Source organism: Gracilinanus agilis, chromosome 5 (assembly GCF_016433145.1).
Source record: "Gracilinanus agilis isolate LMUSP501 chromosome 5, AgileGrace, whole genome shotgun sequence".
Classification (NCBI taxonomy): Eukaryota; Metazoa; Chordata; class Mammalia; order Didelphimorphia; family Didelphidae; genus Gracilinanus; species Gracilinanus agilis.
The window spans coordinates 300208563-300232675 of NC_058134.1; the positions used below are offsets into that span (position 1 = coordinate 300208563).

The window sequence follows — 24113 nt, forward strand, 5'->3', positions numbered from 1 at the left end:
GTAGGCACTAGAAGTATTATTATTCCCATTTTACAGAGAAAGAAATGGAGGCTTAGAGGTCAAGTAACTTGCTCAAGGCCACACAGAGCTGGAATCAGAGTGAAATCTAAAGCCGTAGCTTATCTACAAATTCACCATTATCACACCCATAGCCCTTCCCAGTCAAGGCCAATCCTTCTGCTTCAAGTCAACCCTTTACATGCCTGAAGATTGCTATCCTCCCTTATTCCCAGTGTCTTTGGCCAACCCTCCTATGACCCAGCTGCCAGTGTTGCTCTCCAGCTCTGCTCCAGCTTGCCATTCAGTGGTTTTGATGCCCAAGATGTGGCCAGACCAGAGCTAAATGCTGAGGGATCAGATCTTCCAATCCTCAAGCACCTGCCATCTTGTCAGCATGGTCCCTTCTTCCATTAGGGCACTCACATGCAGTCTTTCTATTATAAACAAAGCCAGACTGAGGTTAAGCCCCTCTCAATAAGGCCAGTCTGGCCTCCAGACATCCATGCTGGCACCCTCTGGCTCCCCTTGGACCAGTGATTCCCAAAGTGGGCGCCACCGCCCCCTGGTGGGTGCTGCAGCAATCCAGGGGAGTGGTGATGGCCACAGATCCATTTATCTTTCCTATTAATTGCTATTAAAATTTTTTAAAAATTAATTTCCAGGGAGCTAAGGAATATTTTTTCTGGAAAGGGGGCAGGAGGCCAAAAAAGTTTGGGAACCCCTGCCTTGGACCAAGACTAGAGATGGTGGGACTCTCAAACTCCACTCAAGTCCCCCAGGTTTTTTTGGCCAGAAGAGTCTTCTAGCTATCTCCTACACACACACAGCCACAACTACTCCCTGGGCAGCTGAGTGCCACCTGAGCTCAGGTCTATGGTTGCGTACTCAGTTCTGGGAAAGGACCCTCATCTTCTCAGATTTGGCTTTTTTCCTCCTAATCTGGCAGCCTTTTCCCTCCTGGTCCTATGGCACACACACACACACACACACACACACACACACACACACACACACACAGTGGCTCTTCCTCTCAGCCTTGGCTGCTACTGACCAGGCCTACATCTGAGTCAGAGGACCCGTCAGAGCTACAAGCAACCTGAAAGGCCAGCTGATTCAGTCTTCTCCTCTTACAGAAGAGAAACTGAGGCCCAGAGAGAGTGGAGGAGCTGTCTGAGGTCAAACAGAGGCAGTAAGTGGAAGAACCAGGATTCAAACCCAGCTCCCCTGACTCCACATTCAGTGTTCTTCCCAACTGATAATATTGAATATAGTCCCAAGTCACCGACAGTCCTTGGGAGTCCTCTGGAGACCTTTCAGACTGGCCTTGGGGCACTGACAACCACTTAAGGAATAGACAGATCATTCCAAATAGACCTGCTTTTATTCAGCCTACATTTCCCCATCTTGTTTGCAACAATCCAAGGACTGGTGTGCTGGGACATTCCCCGTATCTGGCAGTGTTGGGTTTGTCCAAAATGAAACTGAGGTCAGATTGATTTTCATAACTCGGATGGGAGTGATGCTCAGCAGACCCATGTGTGGCCCAGGACTCTCTGCCTCTCTCTGGTCTCATCGCCTCTCCAAGGTGCTAGCTAGAGCCCTGCCAGGGGTCTTTCAGTGCTGTTGGGAACCCTTTTGGCCATGGTTTTAGGTAATGCAAAGGGGCAAAGGAGCCACTTGGTTCAAACCACAGTCCCCCAAAGGCCTTTACTGTACTCTCTTGTCGTTGACCCACCTCGTCTCCTTCAGACTATCCGGGGCATAGAGATGGCAGAGCAGCCAGCGACTTTGGGGCCTTGCCCTTGCCTTCTAAGCCTCTGCACCCAAGGATGTGGCATCATTAACCCCCACTGAATCCTCAAGCCTTGAAAGCCCTTGAAGGGGCCCTGCCCAGCCTGCGCTGCTTGGCTAGCTGGGCTGAGGGCACAGTCTGGATTCAGTGGAAGATTTGGGAGGTGTGGCAAAGCCACAGTCAACGCATCTACGAGGGGATTGGCCTGGCAGCCAGGACTTCAAACGCCCCAGACCCTTGCAGCCCCGGCGCCCACTCTTCAGCCGTGGCTGCAGACAGAGCCAGCGCTATTTTTTAAATGCTCATTTCATTTATTGGACATGAGTACATTCTACAGTTAACTCCTCCAAAAAGTTCGAGCTGTCCAGAGGAGGGCAAAGGGGGAAACTGCAGGAACTGACTCAGCCCCACATGGACTAAGGAATAGCTGGGTGCATGAGCCACTACCTCATTTCTAGGTAGACATTTCTAGAAAATGCAAGGACTCTGTCGAGGGATTTTAGTGGTTTAGATGGTTCATCTTCCCCTAGATGTGATATTAGAAATGGTGGTTAGGGGCTCAGGGGATAGAGAGCCAGATCTGGAATTGGGAGGACTTGGGTTCAAATCTGCCCTCAGATACTTCCTTGTTGTGTGACCTTGGGCAAGTCACTTAACATGTATTGCCTACCTCTTACCACTCTTCTGCCTTGGAACTGATACTTAGTAATAATTCTAAGACAGAAGATAAGGGTTTAAAAGACAAAAGAAATGGTGGTTAGGCCAAAGGAGCTAGGTGCTCTTGCCATGTGGTCAAAATAGAGACCCTCTTCCCTCTTCAGGCAGGTTGCAAGCTTGGGAAAGGGACTGGAATCCTCCACCTCTAGGGACTGCATGTGTCCTGTGTAGTCTTAGCCATGTACTTCCCTACCCAATCCAAAACGTGTCTCCAGGTAGCAAGAGTTAACAATAATAACAATCGCTAGCATTTATGGAACACTCTGGGTCAGCCACTATGCCGAGCACTTTACAATTATTCCCTCCTTTGATCCTCACAACAGCTCCAAAAGATAGGTGCTATTATTATCCCTATTTTGCAGGTGAGCAACTGGAAGCAAACACGTTGGTCTGGGGGGGGGGGGATGGCTTTAGCAGCCAATTCCAGTAGCGTTCTGTGTACCAACACTAGGGTTCACTGTACCGAACATTCATCTTTTGTTGTTGTTGTTGTTGTTGTTGTTGTTGTTGTTGTTTCTGCCCCTTTTTTCCTCTTAAAAAATCAGAAGAGAAAGAAACCTTATTAGGTAACAGAATTTATGAATGCCTTTGGGTGGGTTTTTCCAGGTATCTCTGAAGAGATTCTGGTGCTTGAGGGCTTCTTGGGACATTGATGCCAGGCAAGTGTTTGCCTTGATGCTTTTGGAAATGCTCTGTATTGTATCAGATTGACACAAGCAGTCCTGCCCCTCACTTATTGCCTGTGTGACTCTAGGAATGCCCCATCTTAGTTTCCTCTCCTGTGAAATGAAGAGGTTGGACTCACTGGCCTCGAAGGTACCAGGTCCCTGCCAGTTCTGGGTCTGGGATTCTTTGACCTTGTGCCCTGGGTAAGCAGGGTTGCCTCAGTAGCACTGTACTTGTGTGACAGTGCCAAACACACAATGCTCCCCAAATTCAGCTATTCATCTTGCCTTGGAGCAGTCAACTGAGGACATCAACTCAATAGATTTTTTTTCCCTTTGTAACAGTCCTTTAATACTTCAGAAAGAAATATAACTAAACTTGAATGGCTGATTAAAAAACCAAACCAAGAAGCATCCAAAGAGCAGTTTATTTCAAAGTTGTCATTTCCCCCAAAAGTATTTCTGAAACTGTTTTTGAACTGACTTCCAACCCAGATTAGAAATCCAATCTCAGAGGATTCCTGAAATCACTGAATTCTATTCTCTTACATCTTTTCCCCTTCCCTCCTTCCATGACTCTCTTCTCTGATTACTCAGCCAGTGGACTTAAGCTGGCCACTGTCAAGGCTTTCTAGATCTAGGAGACTTAAGAGAAAGAGGTTCCATGGAGTTAGGGAGCCCGACCAGGGCCAGGAGCCCAAGAAAAACTTTATTAGAAAGACAACAGGAAGCTGGCTAACTGGTCTGAGTTCATTGGTGTGTTCTAAGTGGGTGTAAATGGCCAAGAACTGTGAGTGCTGCCCTGGGTAAATCTGGAACTTCCTGTACTGTATGTTTATAAAGCAAATAGGGGGCAATATAGTCTACTGACTAAGATTTGCAAGAGAAAACAGTTGACTTGATGAAAAATAATATTTTATTTACCTTTAAAGGCTGATGCTTGAGGGAAGTTCTGAAGGGGCCTCACCGGCACTTTGAAGGGCTTCAGACTACAGGTTAATGACACCGGTTCCCCTGATAACTAGGAATAGGGATTTCTGTTCTTTGCCTTACAGATAACATAAAATTTTAACTGGGCAGGAATCAGAGGGGAAAGTTAGGAGAGAGTGGTAGAGTTCTAATTTACTCAGTTCTAAGCATGGTGAAAGAGGAAAAGAAGGAATCAAGCTTTTATACTAACTCCCTTGAGAGAAGAAAGGAGATGGTGGAGAAAAGGCATTTGCATCTTCTCTAGGCATGGGACAGGTACGTTGGGGATTAACAATTGATGTCAGTCCAGCTTGGGTGTGTCAGGAAATCTCCTGCCTATAATTACTTGTAAACCTTTTATTCTGGAGAAATGGGTATCTGAGCTGTTCAAAATAGCAAGGACTCTAGTCCAGTAGCATCACCTTTGCTTCGGTCTCTAGAGCTTTGGTCTTTATGGCATCTCTTCCTGAAAGACTTTGTCTAGTCCTCACCTCATTTATTGTTCTGATTCTTGATGGCTGTGGGGTTAGCCTTTCACTGGTCAGCAGACATGCTAGGGCTAGGTCAATCTGTTCTTCATGCTGACCACCGAGAGGTTTCTTTGGCCAAGATCTGCATGGTTCCCAAGGAGAAGATGGAAGAGAAGGGAAGTGGCTTGGAAAATAGAAGAAGGGCAAAGGAAGTTGCATTTTGCAACTGGCTATGCTCATTAAAAGAGGGCTATAAATTGAGAATTCATAACTCAGCAAATAAATGCCTGTAATCTTCCTGTGTTGTTAAATCTTGACTGAAATTGCAGTCAGATTGTTGTTCTTTCATGGAACTATGGAATCTGGAAGGGCTGTAGATCATTTTATAGATTAACAGTCTGTTATTAAGTCATTGAAGTGAGAGTTGCCAAAGGCAGAAAGGGAAGTTGCAGAAGGTATCTAAAAAGAAAAGTTGGTTCAGTTGAACCTTTGGAAGCATTGAGAAGAGCATAGGTGTTTCTGGTGCTTCTAGGGATCTACCCTCAGGGCTTCTCATCTTTAAGGAGGACTCCTGTTGGCCTTCCTGACATGATGCTGATTCTGCCCCTTTCCTCCTCCTCCTTCTCCCTCTCTCTCTCCAGATTCATCATTATTTTCATTTTCTCCTAGCTCATCGATAATGTCCTTGGAGAAAATAGTCATTTCACTACTAAAAGTGTTCTTTCTTTCCCTTATAAGATCTAGGTAAAGATCAAGTAGGAAATTCCTGCCATTTACCAGGAAATTTATGAGATCAGGCTGGCCACTCCTCAACTGTTGGCCCCCAAAAGAGAACAAGCGCTCTATAAAATCTCAGCCAAATGCCCTGGCCTCCTGGAGTAGGGGGGATTTGTGCTTCTTGATGCCTCACTTTCCTGATTCTATTATGTTTAACAAACACTTATTATTGATGAATTATTTCCAAATACAAACCCTTAGTATGTTCCCATTTCAGTCCCAAAACCTAGTATAAATCCTGGCGCATGGATGGGCCTCAATAAACATTTGGGGAATGAAAAAAGATTCTCCATAGAATACAATCCTGTCCCTCCTGAGCCGTCCTTTCTCCAGGTATCCCCAGATCTTCTAAACCAGGGGTCGGCAACGTATGGCTCTCGAGCCATATCTGGCTCTTTTGAGGGCCAGATCTGGCTCTTTCTGCAGGAGCCATAAAGTCAACCGCGGCACAGTAACAAACAGTTGACACATGACATCATGTGTCACGTGATACGTCATGTGATCCTTTCGGTACCGCGACTCTCTTCTGAGATAGAAGCTCCCTCATTGATATTGCCGCGCGAGACGGATCCTGGTCTTTAGTTGGGCTTGGTAGCTGTGCTGTGTGTTCCTCCTTCTGCCCTCCTTTTACTCTTTCCACACCTGTTACTGACATCTTGGGGGGCTGTGTAGTGATGATCACTTTTGTCTACATTCTCTACCCCTCTGCCTCTGATTTACATGGCTTTATCCCAGTGCATTCATGGGGTCTGCACTCCCTATTTGTGGGGTTGTTATTGTTTTTAACTTTTCTACCTGCTCTTAAAGGAGAACTATAGTCAGATTACATCTTTATATAGGCTTCATTAGTGGGAAGCATTTCTCCCCAGTAGTTGTTTCATTTGATACAGAATGATGGAGGAGGCAGCACTGATCAACCCCTGAACCAGGAAATGTGTGTGATGTGTCCTGGCCAGTTTTCCATGAAAAGGTACCCTCCCCCCGCCCCCCACTACTTACTAATGCCTGCACACAAGTCATGTTATTTTCTGTGATCTCCTGATCTCCTACTTAATTTATGTGGCCAAATGGCTTAAACAGCAGGCCGGCAGCTTTTTCTTCTCCTGTTGCCTGACTTGAGAGAGGGAGAGGAAAAAAGTATTCTTCCCTGAATTTTTCTCTCTTTATTTCAGCAATTTTCTTAGTGTAAAGGAGTTTTATATGTATGTGTGCAGTTATATCAGTACTATAATGCCCCATTAAGTCTTGTCTTTTGATTAATAGTCAAAATAATTTTGATTAATAATCAGCAAAACCATGCAGCACCAGAAGTCACATTAATGTACTTTATTCATCATTGGTTAGCACATAATAAAGTTATTAAAAATAGTTCAGAGACTTATTGTACTTTAAAAGTGTTGTTCTTACATAAAATGCACATATTTACTTGTATTCAGTGTTAAACGTATTGTACGGCTCTCACAAAATTACATTTTAAAAAATGTGGCATTTGTGGCTCTCACGGCCAAAAAGGTTGCAGACCCCTGTTCTAAAGGGTCTTCATATGGTGTGGACTTAAGATCTTTTGCCATCCTGCCTTCCTTCCCTTGGACTGTTTTTAGCTTAAACTGTGGTGCCCAGAACTGAGTTCAGTACAACCTAGTGTGGTCTGACAAGGGCAGAGGATAATGGGACTCACCCCTCCCTATCCCTGAACACTATATTCCTCTTAATGTAGCCCCGGGTCACATTGTCCTTCATTGAGTTGATAGTCTAATAAAAAACCCTTGGTCTTTTTCAAACAAGCAGATATTGAACCAAGCCTTCTCCATCCAGTTGATTTTTGAAGTTGATTTTTTGAACCCAAGTGGAAGCCTTTACTTTATTCTTATTGAATTTCACTTTTTTTTTTATTCAGTTGTGTGATGAGACTGAGAAAAGGAAGCTAGGAAGCATCAGATAGAGCCCCAACCTAGAGAAAGGAAGATATGACTTCAAATCCAGACTCAGACACTCCTTGGTAGTGGAACCCTGGGCAGGTCACTTTACTGCCACTTGCCTTGGTTTCCTCATCTGTAAAAACTGAGATCATAACTACTTCCTTTGTGGAGTGATCAAGAAGTTAAAAGAACTTAGTTTTTGTAAACCTTTAAGTAAGAGACAGTTTGGTGGCTCTGTGGGTAAAATGGATAAAGACCTAAGTTTAAATCTCTGTGACCCTGGGCAAGTCACTTAACTTGTCTGCCTTAACTGGATCCACTGGAGAAGGAAATGGCAAACTACTCTACTATCTTTACCAAGAAAACTCCATAGGCAGTGTGGTCTCCCTGGGAACAACAATAAAATTGTACATACTATAGAAATGTTAGCTTAAGAGCTCTTATTATAGAAATGTTAGCTTAAGAGCTCTTATTCGAGGCCTCTTAGATCTTGACTGTCATCCTTTGTTTTTTAAGCTATTCTTTTCTTTTTGCATTACGTTCACTTTCTTCCTATTTTTCTTCAGCCTGCCTCATTTGATTTTTTTATTCCTTTTTGAGTTTTTTTTAGTGCTTGAGTCCAATTTCCATTTTTCTTTGAAGTTTTGAATGTGGTTGTTTGGATCTCACAGTCTCCTATTGACTCTATGTTCCACTCTTTGTCTCCATAGAAATTTTCTAGGGTTGGGTATTTCTTTTGCTGTTTGCTTATTTTCCCAGCCTTTTTTTTTTTTTTTTTTTTTTTTTTTTTTTTTGCCTGTGGGCTGGGAATTCTGAAAGCTTTCTATCTTCTTTGCTGCTGACTTGCAGGGCTCTGCACAGTGAGCTATTTTGCTCTTGGGCTAGATCTTCACCACAGCACAGGATTGAAAAAGCCAATCACTATGGACTTCTGGGCCTCAGTGTGTTGGGGTGCCAGGGACTGTGACTTCAAGGGGTGGTTCTGGGGTGCTCTGTTGCTGCTGTATCCAGGATCCTGAATCCCAAGGTTGGCCTATGCCCAGGCCTGGAACCTGGCACAATAGATGGAGCATGGTCAGCCCTCAGTCTTCTGTGTGCAGTTTTGCTTCCGATTCCCCCTTATCCCATGAAAATCCTGTGAAAATTGACTCTGTCTGCCTACCTTTCAAATTGTACTAAGCATCTCTCTGTCTTGCTATTGGTTTTTGACTCTTGTTGTTTTGAGGCGCTGTTTAAAAATTGGTTTAGAAGGATTGTCAGAGTGGTTTCAGCTTTCACTGCTTCTGAGCCACCATCTTGACTCCACTTCTATGAAGGGGTGACTATCATTCATTGTGTTAAGCAATCCCTCCCCTCCTTGTCATCCATAAATTCGATGCATCTTTATCTGTCATTGATAAAAATGTCCATCAGTCCAGAGCCAAGGTCAGATCCCTAGGTGCCACCACACCATAAATTTCTTGCCGTATTGACATTGGCCTTAGCGATCTTCCCATCTAACCCTCTGATTTTACAGAAAAATTGAGGCATAGAAGAGGGGAAAAGAAGGAAAAGGAAAAATGATTTGTTAGGAAGAGTCAGGGAGTCAGTGGCATGGCTGGGATTTGGACTGAGGTCCTCTGTCCCAAAAAACCAGCACTCCCTCTATTGTCCCATGCTTCTGGAGCCATGACACAGAGGAGGCTTAAAGTAGCTTCCCTTTCTAAGAGCTCACAAACCATCCCATTAACAAACTAGTCTAGAATTTATCCCCCAGTGACTCCTCACTCCACCAGAGGGGAAGGACTAGGAATTATCCCACCCCACTCCAAACCTTTCCCCAGACTTGGTCTTTTCTGTTGACTTAAGGCCAGCCTGAGGGGGAGGTTCCTATGGCCCTGGATCCAAGTCCAAAAGAACCCAAATCTGGCTTAGGAGCAGGCCTTGTTTGTCCAGTTGGCAAAGATTATTATTGAATGTTATTTTCTACTTAGTAAATATCTGCTGAGTGCCACCATCATAAAAAATAAAAGCACAGTGGTGCCCGCTCCCTCAAGTGGCTTCCATTCTAGGGAGTAGATGGGGATATGCTTGAGCCCAGAGGGATCCATTTAAGATCATTTGAGGAAGGGCTGGGGGGGTGGCAATGACCCAGCTCATACAAACAACCCTTGAGCTTTGGGCTAGCCTTCTGAGGAGGTCATAGATGAGGGCAGCTGCAGCATCAGGATTTTCAAATTTGTTGCTTTCTTCCCTGGCATAGCAGATAATTTTGATATGACTCATAGAAGACACCAGGCTAGAGAGGTGTTGCCCAAGAGGTCCAATGACACTTAGGATGGGCAATAATAAAGCATTTGAAATTTCAATCCGAGGTCATTTTCTGAAGTTTATCCTAACAATGGAACGGGAGCTTTCTGAATTGGGAAAGGACCCCAAAAATGTTGATTAGAGACTTCGAGTTGGAAGGGAACGTGGAGGGCTAAATAACTGCTTATTTTCCTCATTTTACAAATAGGGGAAATGAAGTCCAGAGAGACTTGCCCCAGGTGACAGCATTGAGGTCTTCCTTGGAGGGCCTGCGCTCCATATCTCTACCTCTCATTTAGTTCATTCTAAAGTCATTGTTTGACGAGACAGGAACGTAGGGCACAGAGAACTCTCCAGGTTCCTAGATTGAGAGTTGGAAGAGATTTTAGAAGACACTGAGAATGATCCCTTCATGTTACCCATCTCTCTCCCGCTGCCTTCTTTGGACTCTTTTGTGCCATGGGTTATAACTGTATTAACTAACCTGGAACGGCTTTTGATGACCAACCAGAAAACTTACGATAGATGATGGGGTGCAGAAATGCTTAATAATTAACCTTTGTACTATGTCTCTTTGGAGGTTCCTGAGCACCCTCCCACCTGCCTGCACTGAGTTGATCTCCATACTCAGAACTCTGACACTTGGAACTTTTAGACTTGGCTTGGCAGCTGAGTGGATGGACAAGTTAGGTCATTCTGGAACCATTTCTCTGTTAAACTTGCCCTTTGACTCTTCTCTGCTTGGCTCTGGTTGAGGGGAAACTGATTCAAAGCTTGTCTGCTTAAGTAAAATATTACACCATTGACCCTGTATAAACACCAAAGGTGAACAGGAGAAAAGGTTGAAAAACAAAAAAGGGGGGAAAGCTTTTTTGAACATCCTACGATGATGGAAAGTGGGTGAAGCTTCACAACAGAGAGCCACTGGCCAGAGGGGACCATCCTGCACATGAGATGTTTGGAAACATCCTGAGTAGAGAAGGCAGAATCTCTTAGCCCTGAATATTTCATCTTGAGTCTATGCGGATCATTATCTCACATGTTTGTTCTGGGCTTCCTGCAGCTTCCATAATCTGTTCACTTGTTTACTTACTGGACTCTGTTCCCTCTCAGGATCTCTGGGTTGTTGCTGTTGTTTTTAAGTGTATCTTCTCTGCTTCTCCTAGTATAACAAGCTGGTGTGTTTCAGAAAAACATGAGAATTCAGAGTGTATTGGGAAGCGTTCTAGATTTGGCAAAGGGGACCCAGGAGGGATGTAGAATAGCATAAACCTCTGAAACTTCATGACTTAAACCATTGGTAAGGAATCTCTCCAATAAAGGATCCTTCTAAAGATGTGTTTTGGGGTATGTGTGTGCATTTCTTTGGACCTTGTTAGGTCTGCATTCAATCCCTCGTTCCTTAACACATCCCCTTCAGTCAGTGATTCTATGCCTTTCTATTTATTCATTCTGTTTTCCCACTTTATTGATTCTCGAATTAGATGAAAGGTTAAAGCCTAAATTGGTAGTGTTTCATTTTCCCCCTAAATATGACACTCTCTGAGCCAACAATCAAAGGAGATACGACTAGTCCTCTGAGAGGTAATTACATTGAAGTCGAAACAAGGGGACTTTGAGAGTCGGCTGTTGTTGTTGTTGAGTTCTTTCAGTCATGTCTGATTCTTGGTGACCCAGTTTGAGGTTTTCTTGGCAAAGATACAGGAGGGGGTTGTCATTTCCTTCTCCAGCTCATTTAACAGATGAGGAAATTGCAGGGTTAAGTGACTTGCCCAGGATTACAAAACTAGTAAGTGTCTGAGTCTGGATTTGAACTCTAGTCTTCTTGAGTCGACTCTAGGCCCTAAGCCCTGTGCACTGTGGCACCACCTAGTGCCTTGGGGGCCAAGGACCATGCCTCCTTAGAGTTCATAATGGCTAAAGAGGAGAAATGTTGGGTATAGACTGACTTGGACTTTGTGTTTTAAGAGAACAGATTTCATGGGGGCAGCTTGGTGGCTCAGTGGATTGAGAGTCAGGTCTAGAGACGGGAGGTCCTGGGTTCAAATTTGACCTCAGACACTTCCTAGCTGTGTGACCCTGAGCAAGTCACTTGACGCCCATTGCCTACCCTTACCACTCTTCCGCCTTGGAGCCAACACACAGTATTGACTCCAAAATGGAAGGTAAGGGTTTAAAAAAAAAGAACAGATTTCAGAGCCCAGGTATAGATACGAGGGTCCTAGCAGCTGAGATACTTAAAGGGAAGTCGGGCCAAGAGCAAGGGGAGGCTTGAGATCTCTTTTCCCCCATTAGAGTGGGAATCTCTGAGGGCAGATCATCCTTGGCACCTAATACAACATCTAGGACATGGGAAGCTCCTGATGAGGGAAGCTTTTCGATTTGAATCAGGAAGAAAAGGAGGTAGGGAGTGCTGAAAAAGCTAAGGGGCAGGGAGCTCCCTGACACACAAGAGAACCGAAAAAAACAAAGTCCCGAAAGAATGGTGTCAGTGAAGCTAAAAAGCCCAGGTGGAGAGGGTGCTGGGGGAAATTGCTACAGATGGGGAAAAAAATCCTTTCTCCCCCGCACGCCACATTGGTTAAGTGCGAGAGCAAGTGGAGGGAATTGAAAACTACAGTAAGTGAGGAAATGAGCTAGAGAGCCCCAGAGTTCAAGGCCCAGGCCCAGAATTAAAAGATCTAGCCTTCATGATCACTCAAGCACTCCAGGGCATCTCTGAGAGGCTGAGCAGAAGTGCCACCAGCCTGGAGGTGGGTTAGGGCCCCGGGGTCCCACGAGAGAAGGGCAGTACTTTGCCCCACTGGCATCAACACCTGGTAAAATTCTACACCTGAATAACTGGAGGGTTCTTAGCACTTTGGAGAGTTGGGATTCCTGCAAACCAGAATGAATTCAGCCAGTAAGTAGTTAGACCAGACTCGTTTGGAGAGGTTGACTTTGCTGTACCAAGGAGAGGAGGAGAGGAAAGAGGAAGGGCCGGGGGCCTAGTAAGTTAGGATTTCCACAAGACACCTGATCGAGGCTGCCCGGCTCTCTTTGTGGACGAGGCTGACTGATTAAGAACATCCCAGGATAGCTGGGATTCACATGGTGCACTTGTCAGGCCCCCAGTAAAGAGAAGAGTTTTCCTGTCCCCCTTATTTGTATTGCATGGAATCCTCCAGCAGATGTGAACCACCCAGTTCATGGTGGTCCTCTCATGGCGGATTACCTTTGAGAAGCATGTTGTGTCACATTGAGTTCTATAAGTGGCAAGGTCGTCGGCCTCCTGGCGCCTTCTCTGTAATCCTGGCCTAGGAGAAGCAGCTTCAACTTTACCCCAAACAGCCCTCTCTTAGTGGCCAGCCAGAAGCCAAGCTTGGGGGCAGCATAGCCCAATTTCATTCCAGCAATGATTCCCCCACAGGGCAGCTTTCTCAGCTCCCCATTTTTCTTATTTGCCTTTTCTGACATGAACGGGAAGGAGGTAAGATCATCGTTCCACATCAGGAGAGAGCCTCTTGGGGAGTCTGAGGAACAGCTACATTTAGAACGAAGAGAACAAAATATGCTGCAACTCCATGCAACCTGGAGGTGGGGCCGGGGGTGTCTTGAGAAGAGAAGGGAGGATCTGGTTTATATTTGAAAGACAAAAGCCCCAAATATGATTTACGCAGGTCCAGAAATCCTTTCTGTTCTCAGTCCCACTGGCCCGTGCCTTAGCCATTGATGTATTTCTGTTTGCAGACTTCAGGGCTGCGGCTGAATAGTTCTGGATTTCCAGAATATATTTTAGGTGCTAGAGTGGTTTTATTTCTTTAAAGACAATGACTGTTTTCACTCTATTCCCCAGAGCCTAGCCCAGGACCCTCGCCTTACTAAGAGCTAACTTGAAACCACTACACAGCCCTGAGGAATTGGGGATCCCTATTTGGAGTTGCATTCTGGGTACTGGTGGTGGGAAACTGAACTTGGCTAGACCTATCCAGCCAGATATTCTAAGGTGGAAAAACTGTTGTCTGTTTGGGGGCATACAGAAAGCTTACTAGAGGAAGTTGGCATTTGAGTTGGCCCTTGGAAAATGGGTCTGATTTCACAGGTAAGAAAGAATACCAGAAAAAAGACCTGGAGGTAGGGGAGAGGGTAACAGCAGGATTGAGAGTGGTCGCCAGACCCGGGGACATCCAGGAAAATGCTGGGTCCCCTTGTGCAGTGTTAATTGGAATTTGGGAGATGCCATTTATAAGTATATATATTTTTTCTATGGACACGTGGGGACCTTAAAAACTACATTTCCCATGGTCCAACAGTTTTCCTGTTTTGGATTACATATTCAAGGTGAGGGACTGTTTTAAATAGGGGGAAGTGACTTTGAACTTCCTTTTTAGCTACCTGAGCGCGCGAAGGTACGAAAGGTAAAATGGCTAAGGCAGGAGGTTTGAATTCTTACCGGCGCGTGGCCTAATGATTTTATCCCTATCAGCATGGCTTTAATTAAAATACTAATTTTTATATTTATATCAGCCTTTATTATTTTTAATCGTAACAGCAGGGAATGCTAAAGAAAGGGCTTCAGGCAGAGTTTGGTGGAGAAGGTTCCCCTCTTCCCTTCAAGAAAAGGAAGAGCTCTCACTTAGATTGCCCAAGGTAGCGTGGGTGTTAGCCTCACTTCACAGATGAACGAGAAGATGGAGCTTTCAAGAAGAGAAGCTTGGCCAGACTCCTACACAACCAGGGTCTCCCGACATCAAATGGAGAACGGTTTTTACTCGAGTCCAGTGGTTCTTATATTTTTTGGTCTCAACACCTTTTACCCTCTCCTCTCCCCCAACACACACACACACACACACACACACATACACACAACTTCTCCTTGTGTGGGCTATTTCTATCGACATTTGTTGCACTAGAAAGGAAAATGTTTTTGTGTTACCGTGAAAATCGTTTTGGCTTTCTGGATCCCCTCGAAGATCTCAGGGACCGCTCTAATGGTCCATCTCTGCCAGAATTTAGGAGCCCTGCCTAGAATCAGGAAGCCCTGGCAGAAATGGTTAGTGGGGCCCTATAGGAGATGGTCTTGAAATCCAGAGAATTTTAGGACTTTATTCAACAGACGAGGAGCTGCTGAGGTCCTTTTGAGCCTGAGAGTGAGTGACCTGGCGGGTCTGAGCATTTTCAAAGGAGGAGGACTACTAGGGCAATGACTTGCGTAGGCAAGACTGGGACCACTGAGGAGGCTTTGATGGCATTTAATAGCAGGAAGCTGGACTCTCAAATTCTGAGTACTACTACTGAAGCTCGTTTCCTCCTCTTCTCTGTGGATAGTTTGTTGGATCTCTACTTTGTATTGACAAATGTTTCATGCAGAGACTCTGGTGGCTTAATTGCCTCTTGTGATGGTTAAAGCCAACACAAATTATTACGAAAGGTACAGACAAAGTTTGATCCGAAGTCTAATGTGGTTGGCAGGGGAGAGGAGACCTTGCCGATGGCGTTAGGAAGGTTCGATGGAGGAAATGGTTTAGAGGCACAGAAATCTTCCAGAGTCTTCTGGGGAAGTGGCCATTGAAGTCCATCGAATGGGATTAGCAAAAGAGTGCCAAGAGAAAAGAGCCTGGGGTGGAACCTGGGAGAGAGTTAGAGAAGGGAGATGAGAGAACCAGGAGTGGGGAATATCTCTGGAACCACAGGAAGAGAGAGTATCCATGGGAGGGGGAAGGGGTCATTTGTTGTCCATGTGTAGAGATATCAAGGAGGAGGAGGAGGAGGAGGGAACCTTAACTGGATTGGGCCATCGGGAAGTCATTGGTGACCTTTGAGAATGACTTCATAAAATCAGGAGGAATGAAACTAGATTTTAAGAAGCTAAGAGAATGGGGAGTGAGGAAGGCGACCTATCAGGTGAAGAAGGTTTTTTCAGGAAGTTGGAGGAGAGAGAAGTGGAGCAGCCTGTGGTTCGGGTGGAGGGGTCAAAGCAATCTTTTTTTTTTTAAGGATTAGGGACACGTGGCCATTTTCACAAACAGGAAAATAGCTGCAGAGAAGGCAGAGCAGACTGCCGGAGCAAGGCTCTGGAAGAAGGTGGGGATGGAGCCCAAGGCCCAGCGAGCCAGATTGGGCTGGGTGAGCAGAAGGAGTCTAGAATAGCTTTGGGAACAGGCAAGAAAGAGAATATATTCATTCCACCGCCAAGTTTGAAGGAGGCGCTAAGAGAGTGGGTGACCCCTTCCCTCCCTGATTTCAGTAAAAAGGTCTAGGATCCCTGCGGGGTAACATGGGGAAGGCGAGACTGAAGAGATGCCGGCTTTGAAGAGTCTGTCTGATCCTGGACAGAGCTCCGTGATGTCGAGGCCCCCATTTTTCTCTGGTCTTACTTTAGTACCTGCCGGAGTACTTGGGGACTTTTCCCATTCCCTGACAGGCTCTGAGGACAGGAAGTTCCTAGATCGGGAGTCCCAGGCCTGTAACTAGGCCTTAAGCTTCACTGAGTTATAGATGCTGACCGCTGGCTGGTTCTGCACGAGCTTGCAGCGTCTCTGTCTTTGCGAGGATAGGACTCTGTCAGCGGGCAAGCGGAGGCTCCCTCCAGAAACACACCAGAGGAAGGACGTGTTCCTGGGATTATGCTCCGGGGGGAGTTGAGGTAGCCTCCCGGCTCAGACCGGGGATGTCTCTGTCTAGCTTCAGTGGTGCAGGTGAGAAGGGACCTCCCTCCCAACACTTCTGTCATCCAGGCAGCCAGAAGAGACCACCCAGCCTGAGAGGGCATTCGCCAACTGTATTCCTCTCTGCTCTCCAAGTTTCCATGGACTGGCCCTGGGATTTCTAGGCAGTTGAATGACATAGAGTAGACTGTGGGCAATGGGCAGAGTGATGTGATTGGTAGGCGAGGCCTATTTTTGTTTTGTTTTGTTTTTTATTTTAAACCCTTAACTTCTGTGTATTGACTTATAGGTGGAAGAGTGGTAAGGGTGGGCAATGGGGGTCAAGTGACTTGCCCAGGGTCACCCAGCTGGGAAGTGGCTGAGGCCGGATTTGAACCCAGGACCTCCCGTCTCTAGGCCTGGCTCTCAATCCATTGAGCTACCCAGCTGCCCCCAAAGGCCTATTTTACATACGTGATGGCACCAAAACCATACTAAAGCCCTGGGAGATCAATAAGCCAAAAATCCAGGTTCTCCTTCATGATAATGGATAGCATTCGTAAGACTCTTTACAAATAATATCTCTTTTGATCCTCATGACAATCTGAACGGTAGGTACAACTGTGATTTTTTTTTAGGTGAGGAAACTGAGGCAGAGAAACTAAATAACTTGCCCAGAGTCCTGAAGCTAGTAAAGTGACTGAGGCTGGATTTGGAATGGAGTCTTCCTGACTCCAGGGTACCGGAGTGCTCCTTAACTGCCTTGAAAAGATGAAGGAAGCTGATTGGTCCGGAGCCCTCCAGAAGTACTAGCATGGCCCCTAGATTCTAGGGTGTTTGGATCCTTGCCCTTTTTTCCATATCATCTCCCAGAGATGGGCTGCCCTCCCCGCTCCCGGCACTCATGCCAGGCTTGATGACCAAGCAGCTTCCTGGCGTATATCTCCCTCATCTCCTTCTCCAAGTCAACTGCTCGTTATCAGCTTTAGCTGGGAGCTGGAAAGAGCCAGTTAGCTAAATGGTCTGTTTGGAAACTGAGCAAAGTACAAGACATTATCTCCCGACGGCTTTGTGCCTTTGTTTTATTTACCGCTTTCCTAAGTTTAAAATAAACCTTTTTTTACAAGTCAGTCTTTAAACACAAACTGAGGTGGGGAGGGGAAAGGACGGTTTTCAAAAACAAACAGTAACTTCTTAGAAATAGTAAGCTGGACGCTGACCCCAAAGTCCCCTAGGCCCATTCTCCATGATCCTTTTCCTCCTAAGTCAGGTCAACTTGAACGCCTGGGATTTACCAGAAAGATAGTTCTGTGGAACCCTGAGTGAGTGAGTGCCTGCTTGCTGGGTCCTAGGGACAAAGTTCTTCCCAGCAGCGAGGCAGGGCAGGGGGTGGGGGGCAGCGGGGGTGGCGCGGCTGGTCCCAGCCCGTCCAGAACATATTATGGCCCTTGGCCCCTGGCAGGTGCTTTTTATTGGGCTGAAAAGTATGTGGCTGACAGCTGGAAGCTAGAGGTGGCAAAGGGTTTAACCTCTTCCTAGCCTCAGCAGCTGCTTTCGAGGAATACTTCATGGCCACATCTTGTGGTTGGAATATCTTTGCCTCAGTTTATGTATTTGTTAACCAGGCACCAAGCTGAAGCGCAAAAAACTGCACAGAGGAGCTAGGGGCGGCGTGGCCACTCCCGTCCTTCTTAAACATGGTCAAGATGCTCAGGATCCTAACTGGCATCAGTTTCGTTAGCTGCCTTCTTCAGAGTAATCCTCTGATGTAGGAATTATGAGGATGACTTCATTTGACACATGGGGAAACCGAGGCTTATACTAAGTTGTAGGAATTATGAGGATGACTTCATTTGACACATGGGGAAACCGAGGCTTATACTAAGTTGTGGGAATTATGAGGATGACTTCATTTGACACATGGGGAAACCGAGGCTTATACTAAGTTGTAGGAATTATGAGGATGACTTCATTTGACAGATGGGGAAACTGAGGCTTATACTAAGTATACAGAGTGGTCCACCCACAGTCACATGGCAGAGCCCAGTTATGAACCCAAATTTCTTGGTTCCAGGTCTAAGTTCTAAATGTGTTATTATTCAGTTGTTTTCAGTCGCGTCCAGCTCCTGGTGATCCCAGTGGATTTTTCTTGGCCAAAGGTATTTAGAGTGGCTTGCTATTTCTTTCTCTAGCGCATTTGAAAGATGAGGAAACTGAGGCAAACTGAGTGAAATGACTTGCCCAAAGTCACCCAGCTAATAAGTATCCAAGGCCAGATTTGAACTCAGAAAGATGAGTCTTCTTGGCTCCAGGTCTGGCACTCTATCCTCTGTGCCTCCTCAGAGTTCCAAGTACTTATCGTGAATTAAATTGTGCTAACTTGTCTCTCTGCCTCTTAGATGGGAAATGAGAAGTAGCCCGCGGAATATCCTTGCACCAAAAACTTGCTAAATGTCTATGAGCAACTCAGTTGTCAGATGATTACACGGATCTGACAAGGGAAATTTATAAGTAATATGTAATATTTCTTTTTTTAAAAAACCTTTACCTTCTGTCTTAGAATCAATACTCAGCATCGGCTCCTTGGTAGAAGAGCGGTAAGGGTAGGCAATGGAGGTCAAGGGACTTGCCCAGGGTCACACAGCTGGGAAGGGTCTGAGGCCAGATTGGAACCCAGGACCTCCCATCCGTAGGCCTGGCTCTCAATCCACTGAGCCACCCAGCTGCTCCTTTATAATAGTTTCTAAACTTAATTAACTTGAAGAATGAAACACTTTCTTAATAATATTAATACTACCAAAAACATCTTCTGTGAAAGACTCAGCTGCTCTCCGCAATGATCTGAGACAATTCTGAAGGACTAATGACAAAGAATGTTATCCGCCTCCAGAGAAAGAACTGTTGGGGGCAGATGGATGAGGACCAAAGCCTACTTACTGTCTTCCACATTAGTTAGTTTGCGGTTTTATTTGGGGGTTCCGTTTGGTATGGGTGTGCTCTTACGGTGACCAACGGGGAAGTGCGTTTTGCATGATACATATACAGCCCAGATCAAATTGTTTACCATCTCCAAGTGGGGTGGGGGGAGGCGGTTTAGATCTAATAATCTTGGAAAATGTATGTTGAGAATTATTATTACATATAGTTGGGAAAATAAAATATCTTTGGATTAAAGACCTTCAATGGGAGGGAATCCACTAAAAATAAATAAGTAGGGCCTACTATGTGCCAGACACTATGCTGAGCTTTTTTTTTTAAACCCTCACCTTCCGTCTTAGAGTCAATACTGTGTATTGGCTCCTTGGTGGAAGAGTGGTCAGGGTAGGCAATGGACGTCAAGTGACTTGCCCAGGGTCACAAGGAAGTGTCTGAGGCCAGATTTGAACCTAGGACCTCCCATCTCTAGGTCTGGCTCTCAATCCACTGAGCTACCCAGCTGCCCCCCTAAGCTTTTTATAAATATAACCTTCAATACTCAAAACAACCCTTGGAGGTAGATGCTATTAACCCCATTTTTATAACTGAGGAAATTGAGGTAGGCGGAAGTTAAGTGACTTGCCCAGGACCCCACAGCTAATGTGTCTGGGGCCAGATTTGAACTCGGGTCTTCCAGAGTCCTATCTGCCTCCAAGTAGACTACAAACTCCTGAAGGAAGGCTCACTCTTGTAGCTGGCTCTTAATATGTGCTTGGAGATCACAGATCCTTAGAGTTTGAGAGTTGGAAGGGAACTCATCTGCCAATCCGTGTTCCATAAAGATCCATGTCCTACTCTACAAGGGACTGTCTAGTTGCAGCTCATTATGCTCCTGGTCCACACGACGGTCCCTCTGACTGGAACCCAGCTATCACTCCCATCCTCTCCCTATCCCGTCTCCTCCTAGCCGATCCCCTCAGGGCATGAATGGAGGCTGCTTTTCCCCACCTCAGGTGCCTCCCTTAGATGTTCTCTGGCTTGAAAACATGAATAAACACACTTATTTATTTGGTATATGATCTGGGGTTTTGGTTCTATAAAATGATTCCCTTATGAAAGGGAACAATATGGAAATGTGTTTTATGTGATAATGCATGTATAACGCAGATTGAATTGCTCGCTAGATCCGTGAGAAGAGGGGAAGAGGGAGGGAGGGAGAAAATCTGGAGCGTATAACTTCAGAAAGCTAATGTGGAAATTTGTTATCAAAATGAAAGTAATAAAATAAATGTGAAAAAAAAGATGATCTCTGGCTTATCAATAGTACTTTTCCAATATACTTTTTTTTTTTAAACCCTTAACTTCTGTGTTTTGGCTCCTAGGTGGAAGATTGGTAAGGGTAGGCAATGGGGGTCAAGTGACTTGCCCAGGGTCACCCAGCTGGGAAGTGGCTGAGGCCGGATTTGAACCTCGGACCTCCTGTCTCTAGGCCTGGCTCTCAATCCACTGAGCTACCCAGCTGCCCCCCTCTAATAGACTTTTGATGGGGTCTGGACCCTGCCCTCTTAGTGAAGTCTAAGGTCAGAGGACCCTTTGGCCAGCACATCATGCCGGCCGTTGCCCGGCGTCGAGGCCCAGCTGCTCTTCAGACAGAGCGCCTCTTCCCCTTATCCTCAGGCGGCCGGTTTTTGTTTCAAACCTAGGTTTGGCCCCTAATGAGCTTCTTCCAGTCCTGGAGCCTGATCTTTTGGGAGCCTGCCTTGGTCAGCCACCGTAGCAGCCGCCCTCCCAATTTGGTGTCTGCCCTGCGGAGCCTTTGTCCAAGTCAGTGATAAAAAGCGTTCAACAGCCAAGCCTGATCCCTGACGCACTCCATGGAGACCTCTCGTCAAGTGGACAATGATCCATTAATAGCCACCCAGTCACTTGACCGGTTTGAATCCTATTTAGTCGTGCCCACACCTTTCTCTCTTTTCCACCAGAATGGGCAGAAGTCCTTTTACCTCTTACAGAGGCTTTGTAAAACCTAGGGAAAGCAGCCCCACAGCATTCTGGAGATTCTGGGAACCTCGGAGCCACGGCAGGAAAGGAAGGACAGTTTGTCGGGCAGGGCTCCCCTCCCTGCTGAAACCAGGCCAGCCGGGGAATCCCCGCTGCCCCTTCGGGATGCCCACTTGCTGTAGCTTTCTTGATGGTTCCAGAATTTTCCAAGGGATGCGAGTCAAGCTCCCTGGCTTGGAGCTGTCCAACTCTGTTCTCTCTTCACTGCCCTGGCCCGGGCCAGGGACACCCCACTCATCTTCCACCATCTGTCCGAGATCCCAGGTAGTCAGTCACAAGTAACCCGCTTTTGCAGCCAGAATCTCTGCCCTTCTATTGAAAAGCTGAGGCAGTGGGCGACTTCTCCAAGACGGCTTGGGCTCTTCAGACCTCCCCCATCCTATTTTTCTTCATTCGAATGTTCCCTTTTGTGTCTCGAATTCCATTTTTGAGGTTCTGACCCCTTGTGGACTGACTTCCCCCATGGCCAGGGTCCCTGACCCTTCTTGTGTCCGGTGGGTAAAAAAGCCTGGGCTTGACAAAGCAAATTAATTCTGTCCAAATAAAGATGGCATTTTTTCCCCATCCAAGTTTATGGCTAATCCCTTCCCCCTTCCAGGTTAAGAACCCTTGCCCTGTAGAATTGTGGGCAACCTGTCCTTGCTCCCCAAACCTAGGCTGCAACTCGGACTATCACCAACACAGATGATTCACCCTGAGGGCTCCCAGCATTTCTGATTGTGACAGCTGGGTGGTGCAGTGAAAAGAGTGCTGGGGCTCGAGCCAGGAAGGCTCATTTTTCTGAGTTCAAATCCAGGCTCAGACAGTTCCTAGCTGTGTGACCCTGAGCAAGTCACTTAACCTTATTTGCCTCAGTCTCCTTACCTCCCTGTCTGGAGAAAGAAATGACAAACCATTCCAGTATCTTAGGGAAAAAAAATCCCAAATAACGTCACAGAGAGTCAGACATGATTAAAACAACTAAACAACAAAGGTGGCACCGTAGGGTACTGGGACCAGAGTCAGGAAGACATGAGTTCATATCCAGCCATAGACACTAGCTGTGGGACCCTGAGCAAGTGACTTAACGCTCTTTACCTCAGTTTCCTCAACTGTAAAATGGGGATGATAACAGTACGTACCTCCCAGAGTGATGTGAAGATCAAATAAGATATTATTTGTAGAGCACTTACTTTAGCCCTATGCCTGGCACATAGTAGGAGCTATAGAAATCTGATGATCGTGCTTATAATCATTCTGATAGATCTGAGTTTCCTTTTTAATAGTGAATCAGAAGTCACATTATTTTATTCTGCTATGCTTCAAGTAACAAGTGTTAGCCAAATAACATATCTATTTAATTTTTCTTAATTAGACTCTTACCTTCCACTGGAGAATTAATACTCAGTATTGGTTCCAAGGCAGAAGAGCAGGGAGGGCTAGGCAATGGGGGTTAAGTGACTTGCCCAGGGTCACAAAGCTAGACAGGGTCTGGTCCAGATTTGAACCTAGGACCTCTCATCTCCAGGCCTGGCTCTCTATCTACTAAGCTGCCTAGCTGATTTTATGTATCTGATTTTATTCAAATGATTTTTTTCCTTTTTCTCCTCCAGCTTAAAGACCTATAACGGGTCCGGCTTCGCTTTGCCAAGATGGTAGACACCGAGAGCCAGATCTGCCCCCTTTCCCCACTTGATGACGATGACCTGGAAAGTCCACTTTCCGAAGAGTTCCTCCAAGAGATGGGGAGCATCCAGGATATCTCGCAGTCCATTGGGGATGACAGCTCCGGGGCATTCACTTTTGCAGACTATCATTGCTTGGGAAGTGGTCCAGGATCTGATGGGTCCATCATTACTGGTCAGTGGTTTCATTTTTGGCAGGTTTGTTTAGACTTTTGTTCTCAGACAGAACCATTTCCCCGAAGAAATCAGTCAATTGATAAACCTTTATTGTGTACCTCCTATGTGCCAGGCACTGTGCTGAGCTCCGGGGATACAAAAAAGAAGAACTCACAGTCTAATGGGAGAGACTACAGTCTCCCTGTATGTACGAAGCAAGCCATAGGCAGGATAAATAGGAAATCATGAACGGAGGACATGTTCAGACCTGGGCTTTAGGAAAATCACTTTATTTTTTTTTTTACATTTTTTTAAACCTTTAACTTCTGTGTATCGGCTCCAAGGCAGAAGAGTGGTAAGGGTGGGCCATGGGGGTCAAGTGACTTGCCCAGGGTCACACAGCTGGGAAGTGTCTGAGGCCGGATTTGAACCCAGGACCTCCCGTCTCTAGGTCTGACTCTCAAACCACTGAGCTACCCAGCTGCCCCAAGGAAAATCACTTTAAAGGTTGAATAAAGGGTAACCCTCCAGCCTCAATTGTGATAGTCCAGGAGTGAGGTGATGAGGGTGGGAGAGGGGAGAAGGGGGCATATAGTGAAGTCCACAGACCTTGGCACCATTTTGGACATGGAGAGTGAGAGACAGTGAGAAGCCCAAGATAATGCCTAAGTTGGGAGTCTGGCAAGAGGGTGCTTCCCTCCACAGTGATAGAGAACGTAAGAGAGGAAGAGGGTTTAGGGAGAAAGAGAATGAGTTCTGTTTTGGATATATTGAGTGTAAGATGCCTACCGGTCATCCACTTGAGATGTCTGAAAGGCATTTGGAGATGAGAGACCAGAGGTCGGAGAGACAGGAGCTGGCAAGGGAGATCATTAGCCTAGAAATTGTCATGAAATCCAGGGAATTGATGAAACCACCAAAGAAAGTAGGATGGAAGGAGAAGAGAAGAGGACACAGGACATTTGGGAGAGAATTCAGCAAAGGAGCCTAAAAAGGAGCAGTCAGAGAGGTAGGAGGAGAACTAGGAAAGAGAAGGAAAAAGGAAGGAAGGAAGGAAGGAAGGAAGGAAGGAAGGAAGGAAGGAAGGAAGGA

At 46.0% G+C, this 24113-nt stretch overlaps 1 protein-coding gene across 3 annotated transcripts in view; it reads left to right on the plus strand.

The window, feature by feature from the left end:
- Positions 1-24113, plus strand: part of PPARA (peroxisome proliferator activated receptor alpha) — a 78949-nt gene that overhangs the window by 14894 nt on the left and 39942 nt on the right. For all 3 annotated transcript variants that reach the window (XM_044678443.1, XM_044678441.1, XM_044678442.1), the window contains exon 2: positions 22794-23040. In XM_044678443.1, the coding sequence (XP_044534378.1) occupies positions 22833-23040 (208 nt within the window). In that variant the 5' untranslated portion in view covers positions 22794-22832. The remainder of the gene's footprint in view (positions 1-22793; positions 23041-24113) is intronic.